The sequence below is a fragment of the Carassius auratus genome, chromosome 1, assembly GCF_003368295.1.
Source record: "Carassius auratus strain Wakin chromosome 1, ASM336829v1, whole genome shotgun sequence".
NCBI classification, from domain to species: domain Eukaryota; kingdom Metazoa; phylum Chordata; class Actinopteri; order Cypriniformes; family Cyprinidae; genus Carassius; species Carassius auratus.
Window position 1 is genome coordinate 23,671,213 of NC_039243.1, and position 24,638 is coordinate 23,695,850.

The 24,638-nt window shown below is 37.1% G+C and overlaps 2 protein-coding genes across 2 annotated transcripts; both read left to right on the plus strand.

The window, feature by feature from the left end:
- The first annotated feature begins 366 nt into the window (after positions 1 to 366).
- Positions 367 to 5,786, plus strand: LOC113054751 (tektin-3-like). The gene is made up of 7 exons (XM_026220895.1): positions 367 to 939; positions 3,028 to 3,111; positions 3,495 to 3,565; positions 3,745 to 3,888; positions 3,970 to 4,192; positions 5,279 to 5,433; positions 5,570 to 5,786. Exons 1-7 carry the CDS (start codon positions 367 to 369, stop codon positions 5,784 to 5,786), a joined length of 1,467 nt encoding a protein of 488 aa, XP_026076680.1.
- Positions 5,787 to 16,004: 10,218 nt separating this feature from the next.
- Positions 16,005 to 24,325, plus strand: LOC113104569 (peripheral myelin protein 22-like). The gene is made up of 5 exons (XM_026266116.1): positions 16,005 to 16,159; positions 16,680 to 16,774; positions 17,062 to 17,155; positions 21,024 to 21,164; positions 22,282 to 24,325. The coding sequence occupies exons 2-5, from the start codon at positions 16,697 to 16,699 to the stop codon at positions 22,440 to 22,442; spliced, it is 474 nt and encodes a 157-aa protein (XP_026121901.1). The 5' UTR covers positions 16,005 to 16,159; positions 16,680 to 16,696; the 3' UTR covers positions 22,443 to 24,325.
- Positions 24,326 to 24,638: the final 313 nt, after the last annotated feature.

The window sequence follows — 24,638 nt, forward strand, 5'->3', positions numbered from 1 at the left end:
CCAAAAATACAGACTTAACCCAATCTCTACCCCTAAACCTAACCCTACCCATATTTTTTTAATATCAGTGGGAAATGATAGCTGATTAACAAGGGGTGTAGAATCACCTAATCCCGATTTTATGCCTAAAACTGACATTTCCTGAAAAATTATATCTCAATTCTGATTGGTTGATTGGAATGTTGTTCCAGGATCAACAAGGATATTGATCGAGGAACATGTTGTACTTGGTGAAATCACGCTCATCATAACACACACATGCATCCCAGGCATGTAGTTATTAACCACAAGAGACTGTACACATTCAAAACACCAAAACACACTCTGTTGTATTTTCCAAGAAAAAGGTGGCTCATTAATTGACACATGGAGCTTACTGGATCCACCCAGATGGCCACTTACACTCGGCCCAAAACCAGCCACTTCCTGCCCGCCATATCCACCACGGCATCCAGTTATAGGAGCCACCAACCAGCCTTGACCCTCAACCAGAATTCAAACATGCCCTGGAGGACTAATTCATACTTTAGAAGTGGCAGCGCTATCCCGACTTTATCAGCCCTTCAAAGAGAAAACCTGGACTTAGTCCGGGCCAAGACCATGTTCTACCCCTCTAACAGAACAGCTCTCAGTACACGCTATATGCCCGAGGACTGGTACAAGTCCAACCAGAGTAACTACAGGGAGTCCGAGTCCTCCCGGAACAGTGCCGAAAGGCTTCGGAGGGACACGATCCGAATGATCCAGGATAAGGACCTGATGACACGTAGAACTCAGGACACCACCAGCAAGAACATCGGAGAAAGACTAAACGACATCAGCTTCTGGAGATCAGAGCTCAATCATGAGATAGACAACATGGTGACAGAGATATCAGTGCTGATGGATGTGAAAAGAAGGCTGGACAGAGCACTCGCTGAGACTGAAGGGCCACTGCAGGTAATGTAATTCATAAATCATTTTAAAAAGTAAAAACTGTATGTGAATCATTATATAAAAAATACATATATTATAAATAAAATAATATATATCATTCGCATTTTCCCATCCAGCGCCACATCATTTAATTAGCAAATGCATTTGCGTTCATTTGTGTGCCCATGGTCTAAAAAAGAGGTGTGTTCTGGCGCAATGCTATTTTAAGAAGCTGAAAATAGACTGCGCCATAGACCAACTTAAACCTGGTCTAAAGTCTGGCACAATGTTTTTTCTTTGTTATTTAAAGAGTGTACAATCTACTTATTAAACACAGGGATGCACAGCAGCACACAAACATCCCAAATATAAAACATTTCGTAGGCTAATTAAATATATATATATATATAAAACCAGCGAGAATAAGGCTATCTATTTGCTCACACACAAGCAGCTCCGTTTCATTTCAGAGACACGTTCTGTCTTTGCGCTTGCCAAATTCCACCGTATACTGTAAATAGCAAATACGTCATGGCACGAGCGCTCCTGGTTCTTAAAGTGAATGGAAGATGAGACTCTGAATGGTTTATTGCACATTACGCCCAAGAAACACCCATTATTCATTAAGAGAATACGGTCAACCCGTTTAGACCATGTGCCCAATCAAATTAGCAAAAGTGGATTTGGATCCACCATGAGTGCACCTGCCCTTTGCACTTTACACTTTGCATTGAGATCTTTAAAATAGAGCCCAAAGAGTTAGCTCACCCAAAAATGAAAATTATGTCTTTAATTACTAACCCTCATCTTCGCTCATCTTCGAAACACAAATTAAGATATTTGTAATGAAATCCAAGAGCTTTCTGACCCTACATAGACATCAAGGGAACTACCACGTTCAAGACCCAGAAATGTAGTATGGACATTGTTGAAATAGTCCATGTGACATCATTGGTTCAACTTTATTTTATGAACCAACAAGAATACTTTCTGTGAGCAATGAAAACAAAAATAACAACTTTATTCAACAATTAATTTTCTTCTGGTCACCACAGATTTCCACCGCAATTTATACAGTACCACGATGCATGCTTCATAGCTTCATAAAATTAAAGTTGAACCGCTGATGTCCTCACTATGTTTCTGAGTCTTGAACATGGTAGTTCCGTTGCTGTCTATATACAGGGTCAGAAAGCTCTTGGTTTCATCAAAAAAATATCTTTACTTATTTTCCCAAATATGAACGCAGGTCTTAAAGGTTTATAATTAATGATAGAATATTCATTTTTGGGTGAAATATTCCTTTAACCAAGTTAACATCAATTAAAAACCATGATTTTTTAATGCAACATCATAACTGTACATTTTACCTCTCTAAACAGATTTAAAGGTCATTTCTTGTTTTTACTATTGTAACAAATATTCCATCCATGCTTGGAATGCTATCATGGCACAGCTCTAGTGGTTCTAGTGGTCTTTTATCAGCTCCACACCTAATTAGGGTGACGATGATCTAGCCAAAGACCCAGTAACCAGAAAAGCCCACAGTAGAGTGTCAGGTGACCCATTGTTAGAAACCACTCGGTAACAGAACCTAGTGGGGTGTAAGATATACACACTCTATCACACTGAGCACAAAGCACACTAGATCTACAGTGACCTCAATGTGTTCCACCGCTGTCTTTACAGAGTTACCCGTCTGAGTCACAGTAAAAGACTGTTTCCCTAGAAACCACACCAAAACATGCTGACTACAAGTGTGCTGAATGAGTTCCAAAATAGTGCTGACACCTCACAGGAACGACCACGAGAATGATCACAAGACGAAGACGTTTCCATAGTGATGGAATTGCTTACTAGAGCTTCCATTGTCACATTTTGAGTGAGGACGTGTTATTATCCTGTGTGTTGCGCTGTCATCAGTTATTGTTACTCTGCAGCAATAGTTAGATCCATTCTGAAAACTCTAAAATAAAATAAAATTAAATAATGAAATTAAATAAAATACATTTAAAAATATATACTATTAAATAATCATAAATATGTAAAAAAAAAAATATATATATATATATATATATATATATATATATTCTCACTCTTTTCTATATCTAGGTTTCTCAGGAATGCTTGTTCCACAGGGAGAAACGAATGTCCATTGATCTGGTTCATGATGACGTAGAGAAAGATTTGATTAAGGTGAGGTCACATGGGCCTTCATATACACACATAACACCTGAAACTTAACAACAAACTCAGATGTTAGTAATATGAGTAAATCAATCCTTTTGTGAAGGGGCTTTCATAAGCTTATGCTTTCTTTTTGATTACATTAAATTTAATACATGGCTCTCTGGAATACTTGATGCTGATTGGTCAATTGTGGCATTCTGAGATCAAAAATGTCATATAATTGTATAAAGTAGCCTGTCAACTGATTCAGTAAGCTTTGATAGTTCATGTCTCACTCTTTAATGAATCCTTGAACTTCTATAAAATTATTCTCACATTAAATAAAAAAAAAAATGCTAAGAAGTTATAATTTCTATATTTGCAAAAGTTAATTTTGCCTTTTTTTGCAGGAAGTGGAAGTGATTAAGTCATGTCAAGAGAGAATGAGGCGGCATTTAGACCGAGCTATTGCTCAACTAGCGTGAGTCTTGCAGAAAGCATTATAAAAATAGTTCGAAAATAATACTACTAATAATAAAATAACCCCAAAATGCTACTTTGCATTCATATGGTCAATTTAAAATAATATATTTGAAGTTCTACAACTGAGAAAGGCGTATTTGAAACAGTGCATGTGGTTATGTTCATTAATATCCTCAGGTCGAATCGTGCAGCACAGCACGAGCTGGAGAGAGATTTGAGAGACAAGGTAACAGCACAGAGAATTGATGATAGGTGTCACCATCTCAGGAACACCTCTGATGGAATCAGCTACTATAGAGGGATCGATCGCATGGACCCATCGTGAGTTTTACGCTCTGTTTTCAGGATATGTTAAGGTTGTCCTAATATTGTTATAATTTACTCTCTTTATGGTCTCAACAGTATCAGTCTTCCAGACTCCTGGTCGAAGTTCACTGACGACAACATCCTGCATTCTCAGAGCGAACGCGCCGCCTCTCACAAACTCCGTGATGAGATTGAGATTCTGCTCAACGCCACTTCAAATGAGATGTGGAACCAGTTTAACTCTGTAAATGTGTCCTTTACCAACCGCATCTCCGAGATGGCAGATGCCAAGAACAATCTGCAGGCCCACCTGGCCAAGGTAATCACAGGAAGCTGAACATCACGTCATGACTATTAACCACTCTTTCTTCACCCGATGTTTAGTAATAATAGGATCTATCCTACTTCCTCCTTGCTGCTTCACTTTGACTGGACAGGACCCAAAATAAATTGGCTGCTTGTTTATGCCCCAAAGATGTAGATGAGATCCTCTAAACACTTGAGTCTGTTATTGAGGAGGTTAATGGAGAGCATGAAGAAGCTCTGTCAGCTGTCTATAATGTTCAAAGCTGCGGTAGGTAACTTTTGACGCTCTAGCGGTTAATAAACAGAACTGCTTGCGTCTTGCGGAAGAACATCGTAGCTGGAACTACTTCTCTCTGTTTATGTCTATGAAGAATCACAAAGGTACTGGGTTACTCCGCCGCGGTACCCCCCGAAGCAATCTAAAATAGTCAGAATATAAACACTTATTATAGGTGCACCTTAGTGATTTAGGACAAGCTAAAAACACGGTTTGGAAAATGGATTCATGGTGTACTCACTTATTATATACATTTTTCTACATTTTGAACACAAACAAAGTTACGGACCGCAGCTCTGATTGGTTGTTTCTTACCAGGAGCGGATTAATTTCTGCAAATGGCAACAGGACCACTGGGAGGAGCCAGAGGAGCTTGATTTTTTCACAGATTATCTGTCTCATATTTTACTGTCAGGACCATTATAAATTTAGATGGATGAGATGGGCTGTAATGAGAACTATAAAGCCCTTTCAGATACCTGACACATCAATCAGTCTAATGCAATTTTAAGAAATTGTGAAAGTATCAAATAATCCACAAATTATTAAATGCAAAAATATTATTATTATTTATTTATATATATATATATATATATATATATATATATATATATATATATATATATATATATATATATATATATACCAGCCTAATTTCAGATTAAAGTGCTTTAGACTGTTAATTATGATATATACAGAAGAAATAAGCGTACCTGCCTGGATCGTTTTAACTTTATGAAGGGTTGAGAAGTCAGACACAGAGAATAAGTGACTTCGTCACTTAATCAACTCTCTTTTTTGCTTTCTTGCTTCCACTTCCAGACCCTTCAGGAAATCTTCCAGACCGAGACGCTGATTGAAGCTTTAAAAAAGGCAATCCGAGACAAAGAGAACCCACTTAAAGTGGCCCAGACACGTCTGGAAGAGAGGTCTCGCAGACCCAACGTCGAACTCTGCAGAGACAATCCTCATCACAGGTGATTGGCCTGTAAATATCAATGAATGCAAATTTTGCCAAGAAACAGTTAGGATGTTTTGCTTTTTTATATATATTAGATAATGATGCAAAAATTTGATGCCAAACTTCCTTGTCTTTCTCTCTCTCTTTCTCAGGTTGGTTACAGAGGTGAGGGAGATTGAAGACACCATTCATAAACTGAGAGAGAGATTGAGGGAGGCTGAAAACACTCTCCAGACCCTGGTGAAGACCAAAGTTACTCTGGAGCATGACCTGTCAGTCAAAGCCAACTCTCTGTTCCTGGATCAGGAGAAATGCATGGGCATGAGGAAGAGCTTTCCCAGCACTCCTCGTCTAGTGGGATACACATAAATCGTCCAGACCCTCCTCCAGAAGCTGCTTAACCATTCATCTAAACTCAAATGTTCATTTTAAGAAGATAAACTACAAGATTAGCATCAGAACAGCTTGACAGTTTCTTCTTAGTCCTCTTAATTAAGCGGATTGACATTTTACACCTTTCTCACCTCTGTCTGTTAGTTAAGCACACTGTAATGATTAGAATTGATTGTCTCTTCACCTTTGACTGTTCAGATTAAAAAAATCAATAATCTCTGAACTGCTAGAAAATAGAAGAACTGCCCTTTTTAGTCTAGAGAAAAATGCCTTTTAACCTTGTTAAGAAAACATGGAGGAGTTGGACGAGTTTAAATTCAAAGTTCTGTTTATCAGCGATCTTAAGATCTGAGATTGTAAACAGGTTTGTTTTCTGCTCAGGTGTGACATGATTCTGACAGTTTGCAGACAGTGGACAGAATCCATTGCTTTTGTTTAGTTCAGAGGTCCACTTGAGGGCTGTCACTGATAAACTGACCTTCACTCTACACTTCCCTGAGTACACCAAAGTACAGTGGAGTTGTAGTTCTCATGTTCTTCTGAAGTACAAACACACACTTCCGAAACAGAAGCCACAGGCAAGCAGACTCACGGTGAAGTACACACACAAGGCATTTGGGTTTATTGATTCAGAGGGGGAACGTGCTTGCTCCTTTAAACAACGCACCGGTGTTCTGCTCAAACACACTTCAAACTCTTTACATAAATCAAAATCTGCTCTGTCGTCTGAATGCATAACAATACAAGATGCACTTGAGACTATGTTGGTGCATGCGTAAGAACAATGTTGTGTGCTTTTGAAAACATGCTTATGTAAATATTTTTGCTCTTTCATATCTCAGAAGACATAAGGTTTATTTGATTTCAGATTATTTTGCCTAAAATTCCTTAGGAAATATACTGCAAAAATAAGCACAAATGAGACAATTGCTGTAATACAAATACATGGATAGCATGGCTCAGATTATTTGTACACTGAATTAGAATTTTGTTTAAATATTGAGATCTCAGAATTTTAACTGCAATCTGGTAAAACTGAGAAGCAGTGTAGGATGCACTTAAGTCGTTCCAAAGTAACTGACAGAGAGCAACAGCTTCTCTTGAGTAAGCCTGTGCAGATTCCTTGCTCAGAAACACTGTTTTATCTCATTGTCGACTGAATTTTCAAGCTTCTGGTTTTCAAATAACTGCTAACACCACACCACATCAGTTCTCCTTTTCAGTGACTATTTCATTGATATTGCAGTCCCCGATTTCTTTTCAGGTTTCTTATCATGGCTTCCTGTCTATCTGGAGTACACAGTGGTCCTCAGAATCGCAGATGTTTGCTAGTCAGACAGGAGCAGTATTGATTTCAGCATGTCGGAGCATAGTACTCGAGAGCTTCATTCCAGAGTCTGTTCCAGATACCCAACTCTGACCTTTGAAATATTGCAGGAATGTGTTGCCTAAGACAAATATGACTCTGTTTGATCGGATGTTGACATAAAGAGGAGATTCTGGAGGCCTTATAAAGTATGAAATTTACTGCTGAAGGGATTGGCCATTCGCTTACAGATTATATTTGCATTTTAGTATCTGTAAAACTCTTCCTGCAGAGTTATGAGAAGGTCTTAAAGCCTGCTAACCAGTTTTCACTGTCATCTTGGCTTCATTCACTACCTTATGAAGTGTGGTTCTCATGGTTTGAAGCAAAGAAAACATTCAGACAGAACATCTGAGTGGGCCCTGCCAGCCCATGAGACTCATCCGGTGGCCAGCTGTGCCTGAAATTTAAGTTGGATCCCACGGTTTTCTTCTCATTGAGTTTTACACACAGACCACCACTTTAGACCATGATTTCTGCCAACAGTACAGTGTACAGTAGTTATATTCATGTAGCAGTTTGAATCTCAGTGTGGTCCAAACACAGCTGGGCATTGGCGAAATGGTGCAGTGTTTCACTTTACACAGTTTACAATCTTGAAAGTCACACAGGTCAATAAAAAAAATGTGTGTGTGTGTCTGTGAGTGTAAGGCATTCAAAGTCAAACTGAGGCTAAAGTGGCTCTCCGTGATTCAGAATCTAAATCAAATTCACCTCATCATGATTATGATTCTGTACTTCTTTAAGCACTTTTGAAGGAGCAATCACATTGATAGACTTTTTTTTGCATTACATGACAGTCTTTTTGGCTATATTCATAAAAATAACTGGCTCATAAGTGCCATTTATTGATTTAGGAACAAAGGTGACTCATGATCCATAATTAGTTTAAAATTCTCTCAGAAAATTAGTTTAAAAACATGAATTCCTTCAGGAACGAAAGAAACCTATGAATGAACCACTTATTCATTCACTCAAGCGATTTGCTTAAAAACACTGATTCATTAGAAACAAATGAGACTGATGTGTCAATCATTTAATCATTCACGCAAATCATTCTCGCGAGTAGTTCAAAAACACTGATTCATTCAAGAATGAAACAGACTTGCGAGTTGTTGTTAACTGAATCATTCAAAAACACTAATTAATTTAGGAAGGGAAGTGTGTATTGTTTGGAGACATGTAGTTATTCTATGACTCATTAGGAATTATTTTACTTGACAAAGTAAAAAGAGATACATTTTCTCTCAGGATCCCAGCTAAAATGTTTAGTTTTGTCTTTTCAAACACGTTCTCAATTCTCAATCAATTAGTAATGGTGCAAATGTAGTTGAAAATATGTATGACCTTGAGGAGAAGGAGGAGATTTCCATTCTCAATTATCACTCCTCTGACATACAGTATTGTTCAAAATAATAGCAGTACAATGTGACTAACCAGAATAATCAAGGTTTTTCGTATATTTTTTTATTGCTACGTGGCAAACAAGTTACCAGTAGGTTCAGTAGATTCTCAGAAAACAAATGAGACCCAGCATTCATGATATGCACGCTCTTAAGGCTGTGCAATTGGGCAATTAGTTGAATTAGTTGAAAGGGGTGTGTTCAAAAAAATAGCAGTGTGGCATTCAATCACTGAGGTCATCAATTTTGTGAAGAAACAGGTGTGAATCAGGTGGCCCCTATTTAAGGATGAAGCCAACACTTGTTGAACATGCATTTGAAAGCTGAGGAAAATGGGTCGTTCAAGACATTGTTCAGAAGAACAGCGTACTTTGATTAAAAAGTTGATTAGAGAGGGGAAAACCTATAAAGAGGTGCAAAAAATGATAGGCTGTTCAGCTAAAATGATCTCCAATGCCTTAAAATGGAGAGCAAAACCAGAGAGACGTGGAAGAAAACGGAAGACAACCATCAAAATGGATAGAAGAATAACCAGAATGGCAAAGGCTCAGCCAATGATCACCTCCAGGATGATCAAAGACAGTCTGGAGTTACCTGTAAGTACTGTGACAGTTAGAAGACGTCTGTGTGAAGCTAATCTATTTTCAAGAATCCCCCGCAAAGTCCCTCTGTTAAAAAAAAGGCATGTGCAGAAGAGGTTACAATTTGCCAAAGAACACATCAACTGGCCTAAAGAGAAATGGAGGAACATTTTGTGGACTGATGAGAGTAAAATTGTTCTTTTTGGGTCCAAGGGCCACAGGCAGTTTGTGAGACGACCCCCAAACTCTGAATTCAAGCCACAGTACACAGTGAAGACAGTGAAGCATGGAGGTGCAAGCATCATGATATGGGCATGTTTCTCCTACTATGGTGTTGGGCCTATTTATCGCATACCAGGGATCATGGATCAGTTTGCATATGTTAAAATACTTGAAGAGGTCATGTTGCCCTGTGCTGAAGAGGACATGCCCTTGAAATGGTTGTTTCAACAAGACAATGACCCAAAACACACTAGTAAACGGGCAAAGTCTTGGTTCCAAACCAACAAAATTAATGTTATGGAGTGGCCAGCCCAATCTCCAGACCTTAATCCAATTGAGAACTTGTGGGGTGATATCAAAAATGCTGTTTCTGAAGCAAAACCAAGAAATGTGAATGAATTGTGGAATGTTGTTAAAGAATCATGGAGTGGAATAACAGCTGAGAGGTGCCACAAGTTGGTTGACTCCATGCCACACAGATTTCAAGCAGTTTTAAAAAACTGTGGTCATACAACTAAATATTAGTTTAGTGATTCACAGGATTGCTAAATCCCAGAAAAAAAAAATGTTTGTACAAAATAGTTTTGAGTTTGTACAGTCAAAGGTAGACACTGCTATTTTTTTGAACACACCCCTTTCAACTAATTGCCCAATTGCACAGCCTTAAGAGCGTGCATATCATGAATGCTGGGTCTTGTTTGTTTTCTGACAATCTACTGAACCTACTGGTAACTTGTTTGCCACGTAGCAATAAAAAATATACTAAAAACCTTGATTATTCTGGTTAGTCACATTGTACTGCTATTATTTTGAACAATACTGTATCTATCCTCCCTTCTCTCCATTCCAGAAAGCAATCCAGTGCCCACTCATTCTGAAACAGCCTCTACCATTGTGTATTTCACATGACTGAGCTTTTAAAATCGCTCAGCATTGCATAATTAGAGTTACTCTTGGTCTTTACATCTATGTCAAGACTGTATACATCACTCACAAACTTTAGCTAGAGACGTGCATGCTTTTCTGTCCTCAGTGAAACACATGATTCAGTGGACACAGAAATAACTGGCCTTAGCCCTCTCCTCTCAACCCTGTCCTCAGGGAATACACTCTGGAATCTTCACTACAGTCTCAACATATTCAGGCTTTATTATTAACCTCCAACCAACCAGCCAGCGCTTTTTCTCATTAGAGTTCTCTCATTAGATTTTCACATCTCTCTGTAGAGACATTTCATTACACAGGGATTTGAGTATCCTATTTCATATTAATATTTGATCATTGTGGGTGAGTCCCCCCCCCCATCACCACCAAATATTTAAAAATAAAGAAATGTTGGAGCTCATATAAAATATTTTGCCACCTTTATTTGAAGTTACATTAGAGAAAAGCCTTGAACTTTTGTCTACCACATGAGCACCACTTATAATTATATATATATATATATATATATATATATATATATATATATATATATATATATATAAGGTGTTTTAGAATAGCATAGAATAGAAAATGAGTATCAAAATGTACCATGTTTTTTTTTTTTGTACCCAAGTACTTTGGGGTGCCATATGGCAATCATTTAGTACCATGATACAATATATACAATATTGCATTGCTGTCTAATTCTGTCAAAATGCGTTGGAACAACATGTAGTGTTTATATAAAAACATTATCTGTACTGTCTAAATACACTGAAACTGAAATCATCACTGTAACATAGTGCCAACTTCCTTTTGTAAATATTACCATTCAAAAGTTGTCTTACCAGTCAGTAAGTTTATTATTTTAGTTATTTTTTATTCTCATTTAAAATAAAATAATACTTTTATTCAGCAAATGAATACACAGACTCTTCTACATCATCATATATATCTATTAAAATTGCTACCACAGTAACAGTGGCGCCAGTCTATGACATAATAGAATATATTTCAGGTGCATCCAATAATGATAATGACCTCAGGGTTGACTGAGCACAAGGCTGAACTATAAGATGCATTCTGTGTCAGGAAATATTTCACATTCTACAACAATAGAGCTGTAGGAAATACAATGTAAATACAAAGAGAGAAAGGGCAATGTTTTCCCTGAAATGGAACTACAAAATGATCTAATATATAACCGAACAGGAAATCTGAAGTAGACGAGATATGCGGGCACAACTGCCCTGATCAACTGCAGTTAAACCACAAGACCACGTTTAGAAGGGGAATCCCGGTAGTTCATGATTGTGTGACCACAAACATCTTCATTCAAATGAAGTTGTACACGTTTATGAGCTCTAACATTCTCACGCAATGTCAAAAACGAAATAACTTCATACAGCCAAGAGCCAAAACTCTAGAGAAAAGTCTTCTGGATGTCTGAGAGCTTCATCTGATTGATCGGTTTAATGACCGTCTTATCGACAACCAGTTGAGAAGAAAAGGAAGTTACATTTGTGGATGCCGTCTCCCATATATTCCCGCCTCTCTGTCTCCTGCTGAATCATGCAGTGGGGTGATTCAAGTGTCCAGTCTCTGCTTTTATAGCATCCGCTGGTGTTTATTTATGGCTTCGTCTCCAGGGAAACCGCAGGAAGTGTGACACATATCAGAATGGTTACAGGAAGTGAGATTAAGAGCCCAGAAACGATACAAATACACATATACATGTTGATAAGATGAGATACAAATACATGACAAGAAGTCTATAAGCTTGAGTCGAATGTGTGTGTATGATATTGTACGCCGTCGGCTGTATGTGTGAGCTTAGCGCTTATAATGAAAACATGATGACAGGTCTGAATGAATAATAGTAACCAAACATCTGTGCAGTCCTTGAAAGACCTTTATTTACTCTCGTACCTCGAGTCAGTAAAGGGGTCGGTTGTTTTTATCCCCACAGACATTCCGTTTATGAACTGGTTTAACTTCAGGCACACTTTCTTTATGAGGTTCTTTATTGGCATTGATGTTTTCATGAAGAACCTTTAACATCCATGGAACCTTTCCATTTCACAAAATGTTATTGTTTTAGTGGAACAAGATTATTAAAATCTTCTTCACACTTAAAAAAAACACATCCTCTATCTTCGATGGCATGGCTGCGAAAACTCCCCTTTGGAACCTTTATTTTTAGGAGGGCCTTCCTGCTCGTGATGTTTATTCCCTGGTTGATCTTCTAAAGTCTGACTCATTGTACCACAGAATTCAGTCAGGGTGTGAAGTGGATAACCCTGATAAGCTTTCTGATATTTTAGTTTGAAAACAAGCCCCTCAACTGACAAATATATGCGTCACAATAGATAGGCGTTATGTGGTAACCATGGCATTTAACAGTTTTGGAATATGCTGTGGGTGGACTTCTTACAAAATGCTTGTTTTTGGTAAAATCTCTAATGGGCGTTTGGTTGAAGTCTCTAAATGGTGCATAAAGACAGCTGTTCTGATAAAAGTTCAGTGCACATAGAATTGTAAAAATAGCACTTCAGTTTATTCATAAAGGGAAAAGAAAGACAACCCTGAGTCTGAACATCAATTTGATTTTATATGAATGTGCCAATCAATTGTTGTTATTTGGAAAACAGCTTACAGTTAAATTATATATATATATATATATATATATATATATATATATATATATCAGATCAGATAAAAAAAATACTTCAAAGAAAAAAAAGCAGAAGAAGAAACTGTTGTGATGCTAGAGTGCTATTGGGTGGTTGCCAGGGCAGAAGTATGTGGTTGATAAGGTATTTTGAGGAATTTTTTTTACTGGCAAAAATCTCTATGGCTCAGGTCTTACACCGTAATTATTTAAAAATGCCATTGCTAACAACTCTTGTTAACCAGTAAAATTACTGTAACACATGACCTCTGGCTCTGATGCTTTATTTTTTCTCAGTTTCACTTGTGATGTGTGAAAGGTCTTTTTTTTTCAGCCTGAGCTTTTCCAGGGCATGACTAAACACTCATAATGAATGTGTGCCCATCAGTGGAAAAGTCCTTGAGTTTGTATATTACGCATGTATACAGAGAATCAAGCACTTTTCTCATGGACACATGCTGATGTTTGTCTCCTATTTCCAGTTTCCAGAGTCAAGGAGTCAAAAGCACTTTACAAACCCACACATGTCTGATTAATCCTGGATAAATCTCTTAAAATGTGAGCACACACAAACGCTTAACCCACAAACCCACCCTAAACACACACCCCTGCACTTAGGTCTGGCCTTGTGACTCACAGTAAGTCACACACTCTTAATGGTTGTAGAGTGTAACGTTAGAGCCTGGTCAGGTGGTGTGTGGATTATAGTGTGTGTGAGTGTGTGAATTCACCACTTTAACACTGCTGGCATGGATCCCACACTTCCAATCTCTACTCAAGACTTCTACAAACATTCACGTATTTGGGACTGCCATGATACCTGGAAAATCTACTCAAAGATCCAGTACATGTTACTCTCCCTGTATACAGTAGATAATGCTCTTCTATAAAGATATTTCACATAACGATCCACTTATGTCATATATCAGCGCAAATCCTGCATCTGACTGGATCTTTCAAGGAAAAATGTCCATTATGAGTGACTTCCAACATAATTCAGAATTTTAGATGGATGCGTTATTGTTCACATAATGGAAGTACATCTCTAAAGCTTGTCTGCACTAATATTGCATTAATAATAGAGCAGATAGGCAGACAAACAGAAACAAGGCCATTAAATGATATAAGTGGGCTGTCATACTCAGGCTAAAGGTATTTGATTAAAATGTCTTTTTGTTTTTGTATCATAACTAATTAAATTATATGCATTTAGTTGTATGGTTACTGCAATATAAAATAAAATAAAATAATTTAATAAAAATTTTACCTAATGAAGAATGTTGAGAAATGCCATCTCAATAAAGAAATAATAAATCTGACAAAGGACCCCACCCACCATGATGACAAGATTCATAAATGCCCTGAAAGTGTTGAACACTACAGTCACAGCTGCCGTCTCTGAGCAGAGGGAAGTCAAATATAATGGATGACACAAGGCCCTATTTACACATGTCAAGCTTGCATTCGCCGTGTTATCTCCAGTTTGTGTAACTGGAACGCCAGAACATTCCATAGTACCACAGAGATTATTGCTCCTTGCTTAAGTCAAGTGATAAGCAAGAACAACAAGCCACTGTCATGCATCGGTAAAAAAAAAAAAAAAAAGTGTTGACTCACACAGATATGCAACAGTGTATCATTTGGATCAGCTCAGTTCCCATCCTCATATACCATGACTTGAACTCACTGGATGATCCTCTACACAACAAATCCATGTATTTCATCTCTTTAGATTTGCCATGTATATATATGGGTATATAAATCCCTCTAGAACACAATGTTTTCCACTGCATGTTGACTATTAAAATAGTATGTAAACTTTAGTTAAATAGTATGTAAACCAGCAGAGGTAGTGACAGCATACAAATGTAATCAACATCACAAAGAGCCTCAGACAACACAACTGACCCCTGATAAGACTGTGAAGTAGGAGCCAAAGATTATGTGGTTATCTAAAACTGACAAAGCAGTGTCAATCTATATTCGTTTTGAGTGGTGGTGAGTCCAAAATCAATACCACCAAAAATAAAAAAATAAAAACACTATAAAGATTTTTAAATGTTCACGGATGTCCATTGTTCCCGGATTATCTGAACACTCCATGAACTATCTCTCATATCAGAAAGAACACTCAACACTCTTTCAGTCTACCTCTGCCCTCTCTCTTTTTATTGACTTCCCATTTGATGACTGAAGAGAGGGAGAGACGAAGGGAGGGGAATCTCTTGTAAAGGAATTCTGCAAATTCCTGGAGGCTTTCCAAAGGCCAGCTAATGGCTATACTTATTTTCACCCAGACAGTATCTGGGAGAACTGAGAGTAACCATTTAACAAGTTTGTATCGGTCATTCCCATAGCAACCAAAGAAAAGGAACACTGCACAGAACTATTTGTGCATGTTTATTTGAACAGCCACTTTTGAAAACATTTCATACAGCACTGCCAATGTATAGAAAGTATTCCTTTACTGCCTTCTCTATTGCCTTCAGAGTCAAACTAATTCTGTTATAATCATGTGTTTGCAGTTTAACCATGACTGTAATAAGGATAAAGACATTATTCCAGTTTAAAGTGTTACAGTTATGCTAGAAAGTATGACTTATCTGTCTTTATGGATCAATTCGTTTTATTAGATCTAGCTCCAAAAAAAAAAAAAAAAAAAAAAAAAAAAAACTTTATTTTTTATTTATTCTATCAGTGAATTATTCTTATGTATTATATGATTTATTTATAGTAGTTATTATAATAATTATTATAATTATCTTATTTTGTTCAATAACCAACATGATCCATTCACTGCTTAAGAACAAGAGCTTACAAACCTACTAGCACACTTGTATTTGTATTTGTATTTTTTTTTTTTTACGCTGGTATCCATGAGAACCAAACACAGCTCTGGTTGTGTTTGTATGACTAAGTACCAGGTGGTTTTCCTGCGCTCTTACGCTCAGTGCGCGCTGTGGGTCTGTCGCTGTCAGAGAGGCGCGCCTTGACGTAGCTTCGCAGAAAAAGGGCGTAGTACTTCCATAATGAGACTCTTTAAAGCTGCTGCTCCACACAGAACATTAATCTAGTCGCAGGGATCTGGACTTTGGAAATACGCAGTACTTTTGACACGAGTGGCGCGGCTGCATTTTGGCGTTTTCATCCATTTTTGTGGACTTACTTTCTATTTGATCGCAGTAAGTTGGGTTTATATATCAGTTCAAACGTACGTTGGCTGTTTATGAGTTTTAAAAAGTCTGGAGCTGATCAGAGAGGAGTGTACATCTAACCTTCAGGATAAGAAAAGCCACTGTCATGCTTTGGCTCATCCATACAATGATATCTTTGCTAACTTTAAAGAGGGACATTCATGTTGTTGGTTAAGTATTATACAGTTATATAGTTTTATTAATATGCGTTAAGCTGGTTTTGCACTTGTAAACTTCGTTGTTACACTCTTTTGCGCCAGAACTGAATCTGGGCTACAATTTTTGGGAGATCAAGAAAGTTTTAATAAAGTTGTATTAAAAGTCATGTACAATGTAACAATCTGCTTTTGACATACTGGTTATATATATGTATATATATATATATATATATATATATATATATATATATATATATATATATATATATATAACCTAAATCTAATAACAATATTATAACTAATTGGTCACTGATATATTTTATTAAAAACGTGTTTCGGTGTTTGTACAGAACCGTAAGGAAACATCATGCTGCTCCTCTTAATGGGAATTGTCGTCTTGCATGTGGCCGGACTGGTTCTGCTCTTAGTGTCAACTATAGTCAGTGTAAGTACAACTATTCTCAATCTTCATTTATTAAATAAATAAAGATCTATCTATCTATCTATCTATCTATCTATCTATCTGTCTATCTGTCAGTCTGTCTGTCTGTCTGTCTTTCTATCTATGTGATAACCACTTTTTTTTTTTTTTTTTTTTTAATTAACCAAACAAGATGCAATCAGTTTGGAGTAGTTCATACACTCAAACCCCAATCTGGCACTAAAACCAGCTGAAGGAGAATATTTTGGATGCGTTTAACTCCTGCTAATGAGTATTCTTGAATCTAACAGGCATGGGTTATTAACACCAACAGCAGATCAGACCTCTGGACAAACTGCACCACAGTGAGTGGAGTGTACAGATGTGACCCTGCTGACACTGGAGGTAAGATCCTGCTACATTTTTAGATTTGTTTAAGAAATAATGTGTGGTGAACCAGCACAGGTTATTCACGGAGGTCTCCATCCTGGCTTAACTGTCAAAGCCCCTTTGCCTAATTATCACACCTTGTGGTGGGTGTGCCCACTCTGCCTCTGTACACCTCTGTACTGCCATCTAGGGGTGAGAATGCAAGCTTGCAGTTTAAACCCACAACAGACCCCTCTTCAACATCAGCTCTGTATAAATAATCTGGTTGCCGGCGCTGAGCACGGGCCCCTTGTTTGGGGGTGGAGAGTGCTGGGTTGCAAAGAGGTTTGAGAACATATGGGTTGGGGCCGAGGTACAGCATTCAAAGCAGATTACCGGTAGATTTAGACTGATCTGTCTGTAATGACATAGCATCAGATCACAGCATGGTTTGTGTCACACCATTGAATCAAAATGTCAGCGATGGGTTTGTTAATACAAAATGGAAGGCAGTTTGAGAGAGAAACATTTATATTTGAAGTTTTTGGTTGAAATACAAACTTATGTTGTAATTTTTTTTAGTTATTGTTGCCATGTGATGTGCACCCAAATATAAATTAATAGTGAAAAATGCTGTTCTTTAATGCATATTTTTTTTAGTGTATTTTTAAGTACTGTATATTCTCAATCAGATCACTGTTACACTATTGGCTGTTCTTGGAGGGAGAGATGATGTCATAGTTTAGAGCGGGAAACGCCTCTCTGTGCACTTTGGTAATGAGGCGGGACCAGAATGCTTTGCTGTGTTTGTTCATAGCTCTCAGTCAGTTGGCGTAGCACCTATAATGTGGCGTGTTTGTTTAGGGCGTGGGGTTGGCACGTAAGGCTTTTCTGTCCTGCTCTCCTGTGCTCACTCGCATGTCTCTGGCACACTGCTGGACAAAGGCTGTTTTTCAGTTACTTCAAGTTGATTTTCTGTTCATCAAAAAATCCTGAAAATAATGCATTTTTCAATAAATGGCCATCTGACAGCAGCTTGCATTGTTCACATCCCTAGTAAGGCAAACATAGTGCGCTTCAGCATTAATGGTATTATTTGAAACAATCCCTGCTGGGTTAGGGACAAATCAAGAGAGTTAAATCAAACCCACCACAATAAATAAATCAAGTGCGAAGATTGCCTGAATTGTGTACTTTGTATTTTACACTGGGAGTGATGCAGAACAGCTGGCATGGCGGCTAAAGCATGTTTGAAATCCTATTCATCATCCTGATATAGAGCCATTTCATGGACCAAACTGAGGTTATCACGGTCTAGTATTAGCGCACAAATTCGCACCCCTGTGTTATGTTTCACCAGTGCATATTTATCATCTGTTAAGCCACATTTTTCACACCCAGGACCATGCGTGCTGCTCTAAATGCAAACACAAGGCCTCCGCTTTCCAAAACCAAATCTTCTGTCCTGAAATACAAGTCCCTGCCTTAGATGCATGACTGCTGACAGAAATACATAGGGTGTTGTCAAGCTCAGTTGAGTACAACCGCACCTTATTTCAGGAAACTCCACTGTCACAAGTCTGAAGGAAGGAAAAGTCTGTTTACCTCATGTGAGAGTAGATATACTGAGGATACATTAGGTTACTTAGTAACAGTAAGTAGACCGTATAAGGGGACGTGCTTCTATTTTTACTTCATTGTTGAGTGTGCTTTTTTGTATCATTTTTATTTTGTAGGTGTAAAACACAGATAGCAGCAGAATCTAGTATTTATGGATGCATACTAGAATGGTCTCCTCACATCTCTCTGATGAGATGTTCTGAGAAACACAAATGCCATTTCCATCGTTGTTTCCATTCGGAGATAGTTACAAGCACAAAACTGTTCATGTTTTTTTTTTTTTTGTCCTTTTAGGTTTATCCATGTATGTCTGAGCTTTACGGTTTAGCTGTTAATGAGATCATTGCTAGAACTTTGGATAATTTGTATTGCCAGTTCTTCCCAACAAAAGTGCAATGAAGTCGATTTGTGTATGATAGTGGAGAGAAGTGGATGCTACAGGGATGAGCCGTGGATAAGAAATAGACATGCTGGACAACTCATGTATTCCACTTATTATTGCTTGCTTGGGCATGAAAGGTAGAGTCTGAGATAGAAAGAGAGCTATGACATGTTCATGTTCATGATTCTCCCTAGACACATTTTACATACTCAGTTTACATATTGTATGGCCTTATACTGTGTGATTTTGAAGAACAGCAAAATGCTCATCAAATCATGTCATTAGTTAACCTTAAGACAGTCAATAAGAATCAATTCTGTTTTAAAGAGCTTAAGCATTTAAAGGGGCAGACAACATAACAGCAGCACAAGTTTATAATAAACAACTATATTGTGTGTTGGTGTGGACACTAATATAGTTATCGTACTTGGTGTGATCAGGCCTGTATTCAGTGTCATAATTTCTTCATGGCTTTCTTCTGAGCAAACAAAAGATCTTAAAAAAAAAAAAAAAAGAAAAAAAAAAATCTGGTATGATATCCATACACTCTTGCCATGGGAAAGTCATTCTGGGTTCCCGAAAGAATGGACTTATTGTGAAGAATGTTTTATTAATCTAAAGAACCTTTTCCCACTATTAAGACATTTTTGTGCAATGGAAGGTTTCATGGATTTTAAAGGGTCTTCATGGAGCTATAAATGCTAATAAATAACAGTTATTTTTAAGAGTGTAGCCAAAGTTTTGAACCCCATTGAGGGCAAAAACTGTTGAGGCATTCTTCATTTTCATATAGGTCATATAGTCATATAGGTTTTAAACCATTCTAAAACAGAACAAGCATTTTAGGTGAAGTATCCCTTTAAAACTCTATTGAGGATAACAATGGTAAAACAGAAACACTGAACAATTTGTACATAATGGGACATTTTTCAAGTTTTTTTTTTTTTTTAATAAAATGTATATTTTTATTCAATTAAATACATACAAAACTTTTTATTTCAAAGAAATGCTGTTCTTGTGAGGTTTCAGTTTATAACTTATTGTAAATTCTAATAATATTTCAAAATTTTATTGTTTTACTGTATTTTTAATCAAAGAAGTGCAGCCTGGTGTGAATAAGAGACTTAAGAAGAAGATTTAAAGCATAAGAAGATTTTAAAATCCTCAAACTTCTGATCGGCAGTGTATGTGCAAAGCAAGTGAAATGTTTCCTGCTATGCAAGAAAATATTCATGCAAACATTTACTTTTCTGTCCACATATGTAAAAGGGTGGAATGGCTTTAATGCAGGATAAAAATGACAAACTTAATGGCTTTTAAAACCATCAAATGTAGGTAATATAGAGTTAATGGTGCTCCTTGTAAGATGCTGTGTTATGGCCCTGGGACGTCAAGAGAGGATCAATATCAGGTGCTGGTAACCTGCTAAGAGCTTTTAGGAACAGAAACCTCATTGTGTGATTGCACAATATATTAAGAGTTCCTGGATTCTCCAGTGCTCTTTATATTGATGAAACAGCCATCAAAACTTTCAAGGCAAAACATTGGCAACAACAAGAGTTCATTATGAACAGATATATGGGTTTTTCTTTTATTTATTTATTTATTTTTTGCAGAGTCAGCCATATTATTATCATCAATAATACATAGATATCTAAGTGCACATCTCCAATTGGATGCCAATGTAAAAGTGCAACTACCGGTACAACTGTTATGATCGATCGAAAATAGCAGATGAGAAAATAAATGATGACCTGTTTAATTTCCATTCGTGTTCTTTTAAAATGACTGTCTCATTCCCAAGAGCAAAGGGTTTTTCATTTCTGCAAAGCTCAAACTGCCTTGAGTGGTTTCAGGAGTGAGGAAATGCACTAATGTTTTGAACAACTTTCTGTCTTTCAGTTTGGATCCAGGCAGTCCAAGCCATGATGATCCTGTCAATCATCTTCAGCTTCATATCTCTCTTCCTGTTCTTCTGCCAGCTCTTTACTCTTAAGAAGGGTGGACGCTTTTTGCTCACTGGAGCATTCCAGATCCTTGCTAGTAAGTATCTTGGCGCCATTTGGACATCAATGGATCAGTACGGTTGTTTGAAGATGCTAATGAATGTGACATAACACGCTGACATGCTCATGCAGTGTTAATAGACCCAAAGTGTTCACTGCTGAAACAAAGAAGAGCCATAAATTGCTATTTGTGCATATGCGTTTATTAAGCTAGCTGGCTCAGGTGATCTGAGATCAATTACGATTTATTAATAAAAGATTATCTATGGGACATCTACTGATCTCTTCTGTTCCCATGGAGGTGTATGTGATTTCATTCGGCTAGATGAAAATAACTTTTGTCTTTGTTAAAAGTCTTGTTAGTCTAATGAATCCTGTCAACTCTCATTAAACCACAGACAGCGCAGCAAACCCTTTAATGCACCCACTTCCTGCAGATAATTCGGTTATGATTTCTTAAAGTTATAAATTGGCAAGGTTACCAAAATGAGTAAGCTTTTCTCTTCTTTTATGATAAACAGTACATGTAAGAGATCAGTTACTGTACTGTAACTGAAGCTAATGTAAAATGATAGCTCTCATTAGAAATCTTCAATTAAATTCTCAGCTCTTTGGAATGTAATTAGGATGGAATATTATTAGAGATCATTACTGTGACTGGATAATGAATAGTTCTGTGGGTGCCACGAATGCTTGATCTTTCAGTACGTACTGAGGGCTTTTAGAGTTCACATCTGTGACTCGCATCAGAGAGGATGGACATTAATTAAAAGCTAAATGTCAGAGGAGAGAAGAGGGTGGAAACAGCACAAAGCTAGACAGTTACAGGTGCCCACTGAGTTGGCACCGGAGACACAGCCGCTGCCACAAGACGAAATGTCAAGACTGGCACGCTGGGGGTGGTCTGTGCTCTGCCTGACATAAAAGTGCTGAAAGTGCCATGTCATAGTTCCTCCCTCTCGTGCATACCTTATACTCAAGGCCAAAACAGCATTTGTTAGATAAACTTTAATTAAGTAAATATATTAGTAACGGTTAAAATGACATAATAACTGTTGTAAACAAGTTAGCAAAGACATCATTCTCAATTACAGCACGCACTGTTGGATATTAAATCTGGACACTTACTTTTTCTTGTCATCATCTTCCCCCAGGTCTTTTCGTTATGTGTGGAGCCATCATTTATACGGTAATGAACTCTGGATGGGTCCCTGCCAAAGAGTCCTACGGGTTTTCCTTCATCCTGGCCTGGATAGCCTTCCCTCTGGCGTTGATAAGCGGCGTAGTCTACGTCATCTTGAGAAAACGAGAGTGAGGTGGCACCACACTCTAGTGGGCGCCACCTGGAAATACAGCTTTGAAGCCAAAGTATCGCACTGCATCCACAGAGAAGTGAAGTCGTGCGGTATCTTCACCCAGGGGGTCAGTCAAAATCAACCCCACTGCTACCCCCAAAAGACATATTCAATAATGTCATCATTTAAAGATGTGTATATAGTATCTTTGGTTTAAAACCTATTTATAACACTTTTTACATATATGTACATAGTATTTTATGTTCGCTCTGTTGACAAAGAACCTCTGAAGAGCTTTTCTTTTAGCTAATTAAGTGCCTTGAGTGTGTGTTTGTCGCAGACACTTGCATAGTTAGCCATAATGTATGTTTGTGTCAATTTTTCTTTCCTCATAAGGCCAAAAATACTGATAAAAAGGTGTTGATGTATTTTAACTAAAGTGCATGTATTAAAGTAAGGGGACAGTGAAAGGAAGTGTTTTCGATAAAGCTGCATTGAGAATTCATAGATGAAAGTAAGCTTTGATTTTTTTTTTCTTAGTTTCCAACTATAATGGTGCTATGTATTTACCATTCCTTTTTAGTAAAAGCCATTTAGATTTTATTTAGAAGGACATAACATGACTGAAAGCCGAAATCAGAATGCAATCATTTGCGTTCATTTTATAATAATACAAACAAAATGGGTTCTGAGTAACGTGGTTATGTAGGTTTAGATTTGGGAGATTGTGATTGGAGGAACTGTAGTTAAAACAGAGACTAGGAACTATTGATTTTTTTTTTTTTTTTTGAGCAGTATTAGCAGTAGATTTTGAGAAAGCAGTAATTTTTTTCACTCAGTTTAATATATGTCGCTTATATGTTGCATTTAAATCCAAATACTACTCAAATGTGTAATGCCTGATGTATTTGATCACATGTTAGCCGTTATTATAATCAGGGCATTACGTAATAAAACAGCTGAAATGAACCCCTGCATATTCTAATCAAACAAGCATGAAAAATATCAAATGAACATGAAACAATGGTATAGCTTTTTTCAATTATCAAAATGACAGCTTACAATCCTCTACATACACTATATATAAAGAAAAGCCTATTTAAAAGCATCTAAAGTGGCAGTTTTGTGACAGTGGTGGTGGACACATCATAACACCTGCATGCATGGAAGTATTTTTCAATACTTGAAATTTAACATGCTGCAATTTGGAGATGCTCCGCTTCTACTCGCATAACTCACGGCAATTCACAATGTACTGTAATAGCATGTGATTGTGTTAAAAGAGAAATGTATTACTTACAATTGAAGGCCCTATTCTGAGGGCCATGTATTAGGTTTGTTCTCCAGCGACACCAAAAACAATAAATGTTTTATGATTAACTGAATGTTGCCTGATGAATGTCATGACTAAAACCCCTTATGTTTTTTTTTTGTTTTTTTTTTGATTGAACAAACAACCTTTATGCACAGCAGAATATTTTGTTTTAGCAGCCATAAAAGAGTTTTATACTTTTTTCCTTTTTGTGTGTAAAAATATATAATCAATATGTCGTCTGTTCTGACATGGGACCAGCACTATAAAAATGTTGCATGTGCTCATTTCCCAACACTATAACACATGAATACTTTAGGCTGCAATTGTTACTTGCTATTGTAAGACTAAAACCTGAAATAACGAATCGAAATGTGTTGTATTCATTTGATCTAAGCAGTTGTAAATCTTGTACTATATGTATTTAACTGAATGTCGTAGTGCTCCTTCTGAAAACACCTTGTTAGTCATGTCTGAAGGAGTTTGAGCTCTGATGAAGACTATTCATTCACAAGAACACAACTCTGTGCCTCTGACTTGCTCTTATGAAAGCTTGTGTTTGTGTGTTTATTAAAAGCTATTACAAAGAAATACTGCTTGCAAGAAAATTGTCTCTCTGTTTACTTTCTGCGAAAATGCATATTAATTTAAATGAAGTGGTTTCATAAGATGGGCTGTGTTACGAAAATATCAATGGTTTTGATGGCAAATAATGAAAATGAAATTTATAAAATAACATAAAAAGAAAAATCAATCAACATCCACAAGGGATGGAATTAGCTGTTGTATACACAACCACCCTGTTCAACTTCAGCCTATGAAAATTTCATTAATAATTTAATAATGTAATGCTAATATGATTTAATAATGTAATGTAAATGCTAATATAATATTGTAAATTCTA